A 10,690-nucleotide genomic window follows, 5' to 3' on the forward strand; every position below is an offset into this window, starting at 1 on the left:
ATGGTCTGGTCAAAGTTCAAGAGAGAATATGAGACTTGGCTTGAACCTGTGTCATTTAAAGAAAAAAAATCTACTTTTTATGTAACCCAAATTCATCCAAGTTATAAAAATATCTAATGACTTTTGTCATTTAAAATGGCAAAATAATTTAATAAAAATAGTTTTAGAAAGGGGTACAAATGTAGAAATATATACCAAAATGTACTGTCCTCACATATTATTTTAGGACTTTTCCCACTTGCGTTCTATCAGTTGTTTTTGTCATTGTTTAATTATTTGATCTATTTGTAAAAAAAAAAAAAAGAAGAAGAAATAGGCATTTAATATTGAAGTTCACGTTAACTCTCGAAGTATCGCGGGATTAGGAGCGAGATTTCCAAGCCAAAACGAGCCTGTTGTTGAACCAGCACAGCGGTAGGGAGCAGAGAGAGGGAAACAAGTCGGGGTTTGTTGCAGGGAGCATACCTCAGCTGTCCACTATGTCACTATCGTGGTTGGTGAGACGAAAACACGGACGAGTTCGCGGTTTCCGGTGATTTTTCAACCACCGGCAGGTTGAAGAGGTTTTTATTTTTGTCGGGTAGATAAACCGGAGGGAAATGTCTCACTGGATGTGGGGTCCGCTGCTGCTCTTCTTCGCGTGTGAAGTACAAACTCAAGTGGAAAGTGAGTACAGTCACGGCTACGGCGTGTTAGTGTGTACTTTCCTCTCTTTTTTTTTTAAAGAATAAATCTTTTCACAAATCATTTTATCTGTATAAATCTGCTGAATTCATTGCGGTTTTTCCTGTTAAGCTAGCAGGACAAGTATTTCCGCTCGTGCAGAAAAGCAGCTGTAGATTAGCTAGCTAAAAAACTACATTTTAGTCCACTAACCTCACTATAAGAAATGGGTCGATAAAAAGTTAATTATAAAAGTTGCACGTGCCTGATGTCAGTGGAATAAAACTAAAGGAAAATCAATAAAATGCAGCAAACCACAGTCTATCTGGGTAAAGTAGTTTTAAGATCATATAATTGCACTTATAAGGAATTTAGAGGCAACAGCAGGTGAAAACAGTAGATTTTACTTTGTTAAACTAGATATTTTACGTAATTAATTTTTTAAAAGTCAAGTTAGTCGATCATATAGAAAGAGATGTTGGCATTGAGATTTGGTTTCTTCAGCTCATTCCTTCCAATCAGGCTGAGGAATGAAAACATCCATAGTTAACCAATTATTCTTGCTGATTTGTGGGAGAAAAACATCTTGGGAGGCAATGGAAGCAGATGATCAGATGATGCACTTAATTAATCTTGGTATATCTGAGGCTTGGCCTGACAAAAAATATATTTGTACTCATTATCAAAGAAAGTCTTCCATCAAATCTAGTCCATTAGCAGCAGTGGAGATTAAGAGAGCATTCAGACTGAACGGATTTTTGATTTTCTTGGAAACTGTTGAAGATCAACAACTGTCAAAGAGAAGAAATGTGAACATCTTGTAGCGCATGACAGCTTGAATTTCTTTGAGATGGGAAGTAATTTTGAATTAAAAACAATTGTCCAATCCCAATCTCTGGTCATTTGTAGTAAAAAAAAAACATTTCAAGCATAGAAAAGCAAACAAAACAATAATAATTAAAATGGATTATGAAGTATTGATGATCAAAATGGCAATGAAAAACAGTAATCCTCTCAGACAGGGAAAACAGGCCAAAGTGTCAGGTAGTTCACGCTAACAGTTCATACCAGGTGTCAAAGTTTTGCAGTGTTATTGTGCTCATTTTAATTTATCATTCCATTAACTGATTTATTAATAATTGTGACCGGCTTACTGTTGAACCCTTCAAAAACACTTCCGTAATCCAAGTGGGAAATTAAATGTTAACTCGTACTGTTCACGTTGTTGACGCTAGCGGGCCTTGCCAAGAGCTATCTCCTCTAGCAGCCTGTGTCGTAGTGCAGCAGTAGAAGACTCTGACTGAAGATTGTGATTCCTGGGCGTCCATGTGACCGTCTGTGTCGTGTTGTGTCCTCAGACCACGTGACCTTCCTGCCGGGGGCGTTCCAGAATGTGAACGTCTCTCTGAACGAGACGGTGGAGGCCGTGGTGACCCGGATCCCTCCGGACGTGGCCTTCATCACGCTGCAGTTCCACACAATGCACCGCAACGCCACGCTCTCCTATACCAGGGTGAGAGGAACAGACTTTTACCTTCATGCATCCGCTCACTGAAGTAAATTACATTTAGTAAAACCCGAGGAAATGGGATTTACTTACCAGATAAATGATGGACTGTTTGTGGCAGGAGCTTTATTTCCTTTAATGTTCCTGTGATTTCAGGTGTAGATTCAGGGAACCAGGCGAGTTAAATCAGCAAAACAAGTGCGTTTTTAATTTCTCCTGCTAATGCTTGGGGTCACGCAGTGCGCTAAAACCGTTCTGCTGCCACGGAATGAATGAATGAGGCTTTGTGAGGCGGGTCGGCTGACCCCCTGAGAGAAGTCCCAGTCAGCTGATGTACAGTCCTCAGGTCATGAGCAGCAGACGCAGCGTCTTCCACGAGATGGAGGGGGGTAATCAATCTTCTGGATGGGGTCCCAAGAGTCTCAGAGGGAAAAAGAAAAATCTCCCTGCGGGGTCAAGGTGGCAGGTCGGGGAATGTTCTGATTATTCTGGAAGAAAACAAATCTGTGATTAATTGCCTGCTTCAGACAGCAGAGAGGAAAACGACTCCAAGTCTGCTAAACTGGTCCAAATAAAAGGGGAAGTAGAGTTTTTCAGCAACAAGACAAAGTCATTCTAAAGATTTTAACTTCTTGTTTATGATATCTTTAATTAGTTCCCCCTTTTTTTTTTCCTTGCTTTGATTGATTACTTTAGTGATTTTTTTTTTTTTGGTTGTATCTACACCTTTCACGATAACAAATATTGCTGTACAACTTATAATTTTAAAGTAATGGCATAATAATGCAAGAACACATTCTCAAAGACCAACAAACTTAAAATTCTAATGAATATATAACAGTGAAAGTGGGACACAGTTAAAATATCCAAAATAAATAATGAAAACAGAAACAACAAATGAAATTATTCTTGATGTTTTGTATGCAAAATTGTTCTTCAAAAAAAGCTCTAATTGAGACCCAAGCACCAGACTGAAGACTTTAGTCATCCAGTTTTTGGAAATGGAGAAGAACAATAAATCATGCAAATGGAAATGATGAATCTCAAAAATCGTCTCTGAATCGAATTGTGATCATGAAAATTGGAATCAAATCCGTTGACATGGAGAGCAATCTGAAGGCGACACATTAAACTTGATCAGTTCTGGATTATTGAGTATTTCCTATAAATGGAGCCTCTGCGCTGGATCCGCAGTAGGCTGTGGTTGTTGCTGGAGTTACAATGAAGCTGTGAAGGAGAGGAACAACAACAAGCCGGTTTTTGTTGAGTCGCAGTTAAATGTTGACTGGTTTCTTTGTGGTCTGACAACACAGAGCCAGACTAGTCCCCAGTTACTGCTCTGGTGAAAATTGCGGTTTAAAAATCTCCTGATTGGGATACAGTTGTGATGGAAAAATCTTTCTGTAGGCTAAATAACTACCCTTTACTTAAAGTTATATTATTTTGATTAATGAAGAAATAACCAACCCTCTTCAGTGTGGAAGTTTAAAGAAGACTCAAACTCATTTGTTTTCAGTGCCAACAATATGGGGTTTTTTTTTATGTTTTTTTTTAAATTATTTTTATGCAGAGTTTGTTGTTTAAAACAAACTCTAGTCCATAACTTTAAATTTATCTTCAGCCTAACTGCTACTAACTCTGCTTTTTTCTTTAACAAGACTGATTAGTGCGTCTGAATAGAATGGATGAGCTTGACGTCTGTGTTCCAGATCCCAGATGAGGGTCTCTCCCTAACGGCCGTGGACTCCGGCCTCCTCTCGGCTCTGCAGCCGGCCCAAACCCTGCTCTCCTTGTTTCTGTCTTCTCCTGAAGAGGAACCCGTCTCTGGGACCGGAGTCTTCCTCTCTTACTCAAGCACTGGTAAGGAGAGCAGGAAGTTGCGCTCTCTCAGTCACAAAACGCGTTTCTGCAAAAGATTTGACCACAAACTGAGAAGCAAACTATTTATTTGGTTATATTTCCCAGCGCCGGTCCCTGGAGCCTGCAACCTGGAGTCCAGCCTGGACGTGGATCCTAACGTCTACATCAGCTACAACCTGTACGAGACCACCGTCCGCTTCGGCCCCGCTAATTTAGGATATGAGAGGTGAGGCGGAGAGAGTTTGCTTCACTTCCTATTTAGCCATTCTGGTTGCAGGCTTCAGTAACTCTGCAAACACACAAAGCAGATCAGTTTTTTTTTTTTGTTTGTTTTTTTTCATGAATATTTCTGAGTATTAAACCTTGATGACTAATTCCTTGGAAACATTTCCAATGGTTTGTGGACTGTAATGCTGCATTAGATCGAAACACAGTTTTTTCTTTTTTTTCTCTCAACTTGCCATGTCACCGAGGTTTAGCAAGCAGCTACATTAGAAACTACTTATCTGATTTGTTTTTAGAGAAAACAGGAAGTCAGTTTTAATTTAGATCAACATCTACACTGCAAAAAACACAAAATCTTACTAAGTGTTTTTTGGTCGAGTTTCTACTTCAAAAGTACAATTGAAATAAGAGAAAACCAACTTAAAAGTAACTTTTCTGCAAGAAATAGGAGCTTGTTTTAAATGAATAGTTCCTTAGTTCCACTAGAACTATTTCACTAATAACATGAGGAAAATTTCTTGCTATGAATTAAATAATCTACCAGTGGAACTAGTGCTTTATTTACTAATATGAAGGAAATGTTTACCTAAAACAAGCTCCTATATATTGTTGAAAAGTTACTTGTAGTTAGTTTCCTCTTTCTTCAAGTGTACTAAGATATTTGCACTACAAACTAGACCAAAAGCACTTGGTAAGATTTCTGGTTTTGCATCATAACTCATCACAAAGAATTAAAAAGCTGCAATTTTAACTCTGAAATGTTGTAAAACCGCCACGTGTTGGTGTCAGGAACTCGTTTTGCTGTCGGTTTGTGACTTCCAGACGTCTTACTGGTGCAGGAACGAAAGTAGAGCAGACTGATGCATGCCAGCTGTTTATCAGCGCTCGCATCGCGTTTGTGTCCCGCACTGACGAATGAAGTGAAAAGGCTTCAGTCAGTGTCTGCTTTGTCTGCACATGATGCACCAAAAATAATTAAACAGCACTGTTTACTGTGGGTAATGAGATCCACAATCACTTTCATGTGACAAAGATGTAAGGAAACTTTACTGTTTTCATATGAGGCAGCAGTCAGATCAAAATCAGTCACTGAGATTTTTTAGAGTTTACATTTCTGGGCAAAATGTGGTCGGCCTCAGGCTTCTCTAGTACGTTTAATTAGCTCAGAGGAAGCCGAACAAAACTGCACGATGTAAAGTTGTGTTAATTTGCTTATTAGTCTAAATTAAAGGTGCAGAAGAAAATCTGTTCTGTAGAGAATCTGCCATCAGAGAAGCATTTGTATTTTTAATAATTCTTTGATATTTTTTATTTTTATTTTAGGTAGATATAAGCTCTCATGTGTCTCTGTTTTCTTTTTTCCTTTGTCAGAGGCCAAACCCCTGCAGCCTGTGACGCATCAACAGCAAGCAACACGCGCTGGCGCCTGGAGTACGATGTCTACCAATACTTCCTGCCCGAGAGCGACCTATCAGAGAGCAGCCTGTTCAGCGGCCTCCAGGCCGTCGCCAACACCCGAGGCATGGCGGCGAGCGGCAGACTGGTGAGAACCAAAATGTGACGAGTAAACTATACGTTTAGCGACGCATCGACAAACAATCAGCCTGTTTCCTGTAAGGTGGTGACGCTGAAGTCGACGGATAAGACGGCCATGGCGTTCAACTCCATCCCCGGTCAGGGGGTCATCTACTCCGTCATCGTCAGAGACCCCATGTTGAACACCTCCGCCTCCTACGTTCCCGCCCACACCTACGCCTGCAGCTTCACCTCCACTCTGGACGGCTGTCAGACGCTTGGTTAGCATCTGTCGTAGCCACTGATTTAAAATCAGTGTTTTAAAGAGTTTATTTTAAGTTAGGTGTGAATGTGTTGCAGGAAAAATATCGACAAAAATCTTCTTCACCATAGCTGGCTTGGCAGGCTTGTTCGTCTGCTTCTTTGGCCATCGATTCTTCAAATGTGGTGAGTCGACACACTAACAGATGTATTCTTATCTTTGGGTGATGTTGAACCTGCTTTGTGATACTTAAAATGGGAATCCCTTGATGAAACTCTAATTTGGAGATCTAACAAATGGGCACCCTAACCAGGGATTTATGAGCGTTCTGCTGAGTCTACTGATTACATCTAAAATTCAAACTGCATTTTTGCAGAATTTGCAAACTTCCAGTTCTGGCCAGCATTATTACTCTGAAGACCTTATTTGGGGTTTGTACAGATGCTTGAAATCCTTCAAAATGCCTTCATTTCAATTAGGCCTCTTTAAGGTTTGGAAAGTTCTTGATTTCTGCAGAAAGTCCTTCAAATTGCTTGATATTCAAACTGAGCAGTTTTGTGATAAATTGTAATCAGATGTTTGATTAAAACCCCACATTTGGAAAACATTTACAGTTGAAACCAGATTTTTACGTACACGTAATTAAAGACATGCACATTTTTTTTCTCACATTTAAGTTAGATTGAAGTAAGTTTATCTTTAGGTTAGTTAGAATTACCAGTAATTTTATGTGACGTGAAATGATAGTTTAGTTTGCCATGTCACCGCTGTAGAATGTTGAATACTGCCACAAGACTTTGTTAATAACAGTAATAAATGATGTCATGTGGTAGGGATTGAAAATGCTTGACAAGTGCTTGAATTTTACTGTGTAAAGTGTACGAACCCTGCTTATCTTAGCAGGCAGTGAAGGAGTTGCACAAAACGCAGAAGTGAATGGAAGCAGCTAGAAGTCTTACTTCTCAGTCCATAGCTTGTTTTTCTGGTTTAGGAGTTAATTCTCAAGATGCTTCATGCCTCTCATCACATCCACCTAATGCTACACAGTGAATGGAAAGGGAGTGTGAACACAGATGTTTTGTATCAACAGAGGGCTCACGCTTATAAAAAACCGCTATAAAATGAGCCTTTTTTTAAACTGAGAAACAATATGCTAACAAACAACATCGTTGGTTTCACATGCTACATCACCATTCATGTATGTTTAAGAAAATTTTTAAAAAATAACTTACAAGCTATGAAAAACAATAGAAAGGCATGAACATATGATGAGGGTAACACTTTAGTAAGCCAACAGAGCCAATGTGAGTCAATCTACTTCCTGTTTGGGTTAATTTGTACTTGTCTCTTCCTGCGGTTCAGAGCTGTTCTGCATGGGATTCAGCTTTGCTGTGTTTTTCTTCTTCGTCCTCATCACAAGGACCACGCAGCTGGACTATGACAGTAAGACCCTCCTCCCAACTTCCTGACCCATTAACACAGTGTCAACAAGTTGGGATTTACTTATTTAAAAAAAAAAAATTTCTCCGCTCCCAGTCCGGCTGACCGTGTCCGCTGTGGTGGGCGTGGTGGGCGGCGTTGTCCTGGTGATGAGCTGGTGGCGCTTTGGCTCCGTCATGGCCTGCGTGGTCGTGGTCGGCCTGATGCTGGGCTTCCTCGTCGCTGCCGTCGTCCTCTTCACCCCGCTGGGTACAATCCCCCCCTCTCTCTCCGTTACAGCGCAGCCGTTCCTTATTGCTGTTTTTTCTCGTCTTGTTTTGATTTTTAAATCTGTGCGTTGCCGTTTGGACACAGGAGACCTCGACTTGTTCAGGAACTCGGACGTGGTTTTCTGGGTGACGTTCTGCTGCATCATGGTCACACTTCCGCTTTTCTTTGTGCGGTGGCCCAGAGAGGTAACATATTTCACACTCTGGTTATCTGACAGCACCTTGGTCTGGTGAGCGTTTCCTAGTTACCACAGATAGTGCAGCAAAACACCAGCCTTTCATTCACTTTGCCTGTGGCAGATGGAGAAGGAATGTGTTTTATAAATAAAAATGTGTGCTAATGTGCTAATTATGCTAGATTATTTTTAGGAGTATCAGAGTGAAGGGGGATTTGTAAAGATGTAAGCCACACTTTTCAGATTTTATTTCTGCAATGGAAGATGCTGTGGGAGAACTCGTCAGAGCTGTTAGGGAAGATTAATATAAATAAGTATGGGCATTGGTTTATTAAATAAACATGAAGGCCAACGTTTTTTTATTTTTATATGAAGCACCACCTTATGAAAGTTATAGGGTGTGAATACTTTTGCAAGCCAATGTATGCCTTTACTAATAACTTTATTAGTTTAGTGGATCAAAGTGGATGTATTGGTTTGTTTGTAGCTGTAAGCTACTGAACAAGTTGGTGCCATGCTGCCACCTGCTGGTAATTATGGTGCTACTGCAAGACGGTGGAAAAGGGATGAGATTATCAGAATGTACCGCTGGTGCCCCCTGGTGGGCAAGCAATTCATAGTCATTTGGAAAAACTGAACGTTTATGAAGTTTAGTTTTGTAGCTTGTAAGTTAGATGCTTCTAGTTTCTGTTTATCAGTGAAGGCAACATGAGTGCAAATCGTAGCTCATTCTTCTCCCACCCAGAAGATGTACAGAGGGTCAGAGGGCCACCAACCTGGCTAGATGTAAAAATGACCACCATGTTTGAGCTTTTCCTCACTTCCTGTTTGCTCCAGGGAAACATCGTGACGTGCGGCGTCGTCGGGGCCTACGCCGTGGTGCTGGCCGTCAATGCCTACGTCTACACCAGCCTCTCCTACATCACGCTCAACATCCTGAAGCGCTTCCTCAACAACAACTTCAGCGCCGCCTTCACAGACACACCGTTCCAAACCATCGGTGAGTTTTCATCGACTTGTTTCGGCACGAGCCGTGATCGGATTTTAACTGCATCGCTGTGTTCTCCTGCAGACTACGCCATGATCACGGTGTGGGTGGTGCTGGGTGTGTGCGGCGTGGTGCTGCAGCTGTACCGCGAGCGCTCGCGGCCCTTCTTCCCGCCCAGCCCGTACCTCATGTGGCTGCAGGAGCGCGAGCGCCGCAAGACCAACGTGCTGGACCCGAGCCACCACGTGCCCTCGCTGCCCGGGCGCCTGGTGGAGCGAGTGCGGCAGCTCATCAGGCGGAGGGAGCCGGCGGGCGAGCACACACCGCTGCTGCTGTGACAGACTGCCACCTGCTGGCAGTTTTGCAAAGTCGCGGCGCAGACGGACAGGAAATGATTCGATTACTTTTAACACTGACGATACGAGACTGAAGATCTGCAGAAAGACCAAAAATCCTTCAACCACTACCTTTTTACTCAGCTCTTTTTTTAAAGCAACACAGATTTTTACCTGTACAATGAAACATGGGAGCTGCCATCTTTCTTTCCTTTACTTCCTTTTAGATCAGGATCCAGAACTCTGGAGGCTTTGAAATGCTTCCTCCAATCAAGACTAAACATATAAGCAGGTTCTCCATCTGCAGACTTCGTCATATTTTGCACACTGGATTATATTAAATTATATGATGTTATATTGTTTAGTGCTGTGATGCAGTGTTTGAAACTTTACAGATTTGTTTTTGTTCATTTAAATGTTTTAATATCAGACAAAGGTAACCTGAATCAACAAGTGCTTCTCAGATCATGACTTCATTTATTTGCGGAAAAAAGATTATCCGAACCCAGCTGGCCCACAGCATCTCGTTCGCCAAGACTTTGACCATCAAAACATTACATTTTTTTCCCCTTTTGAAGTAACTTTGACAGGTCAGTCACCTCGGAACGCTTTCCTCCTTCTTTCTCTCCAGACTGAAGGATGTTATCTGGTCCTGATTGTTTCTGTCCTACTTCATGTTGCTAAGCAGGTTCTAATTAAGTTCATATTCAACAAATCTGACAAAAAAATGATTCATTAGGTCGTTAGGTATTTCCCCAGGTTATCTTTGATATTTGATCTGAGATGTGCGAATGTGACAACAGTTCATCGCAGCACCTGGTTGCCATGGCGTTTCTCAGGGGTTTTTACACACAGCTTTTCGACTGAGTACTGATGGTCAGATTTCTGAAGCAATTGAATATTTTTTGTTCAGACAAGCCAACATGTTTGTAAGATTAACCCATTTGAATTTTAATGTATTGATATTTAATAAAATACCTTCAATGTTTTTTGAACAGATTCTGTGATGTGATTTAACTGCACTGCCTAATAATACAGGAGTCGACACCATTTGTGGCCGTTAGTTGCTTTTTAATAAATGGGTGTTTTCCCTTCAAATTTTCCCAGTAAGGTTCACTTTTAAACTTTACCTAAGAACATTTTACAAAAAATATTTCATCCTTTGCTTTCTAGTACTTCAAAAAAAAAAAAAAAACTCATAATGCTGCCAACACCATGCTTAACAGTGGGTATTGGTGGTGAAAGAATTGTAATTTGAAAATGGGATTGAGACAACTTCTTGACTCCTTGGATTGTAGTCAATTTACTATTTAAGTCTTTAGTTAAAACATTCATCTTTGGTTTCCTAGTTTAAAATTTTAATGATTCTTACAATCCTAACTTATTGATCTTAAATGCTAAAGTATTGGCTAATCCAAAAACTGAACTAAATACATTTTCATTACCGTTT

At 40.8% G+C, this 10,690-nt stretch overlaps 1 protein-coding gene across 2 annotated transcripts; it reads left to right on the forward strand.

Moving 5' to 3' along the window:
• The first annotated feature begins 73 nt into the window (after positions 1 to 73).
• Positions 74 to 10,235, forward strand: tm7sf3 (transmembrane 7 superfamily member 3). Of its 2 annotated transcripts, XM_014976439.2 has the most exons (12): positions 74 to 666; positions 2,022 to 2,176; positions 3,880 to 4,030; positions 4,136 to 4,256; positions 5,627 to 5,798; positions 5,874 to 6,051; positions 6,131 to 6,217; positions 7,395 to 7,475; positions 7,569 to 7,721; positions 7,827 to 7,927; positions 8,755 to 8,917; positions 8,990 to 10,235. In XM_014976439.2, the coding sequence occupies exons 1-12, from the start codon at positions 600 to 602 to the stop codon at positions 9,241 to 9,243; spliced, it is 1,683 nt and encodes a 560-aa protein (XP_014831925.2). In that variant the 5' UTR covers positions 74 to 599; the 3' UTR covers positions 9,244 to 10,235. The 2 variants fall into 2 exon arrangements, with proteins under 2 accessions (XP_014831925.2, XP_087859638.1); XM_088003512.1 differs by lacking the exons at positions 7,395 to 7,475; positions 7,569 to 7,721.
• Positions 10,236 to 10,690: the final 455 nt, after the last annotated feature.

This window comes from Poecilia mexicana, unplaced genomic scaffold (genome assembly GCF_051168715.1).
Source record: "Poecilia mexicana isolate PSO_F unplaced genomic scaffold, ASM5116871v1 scaffold_23, whole genome shotgun sequence".
NCBI lineage: Eukaryota > Metazoa > Chordata > Actinopteri > Cyprinodontiformes > Poeciliidae > Poecilia > Poecilia mexicana.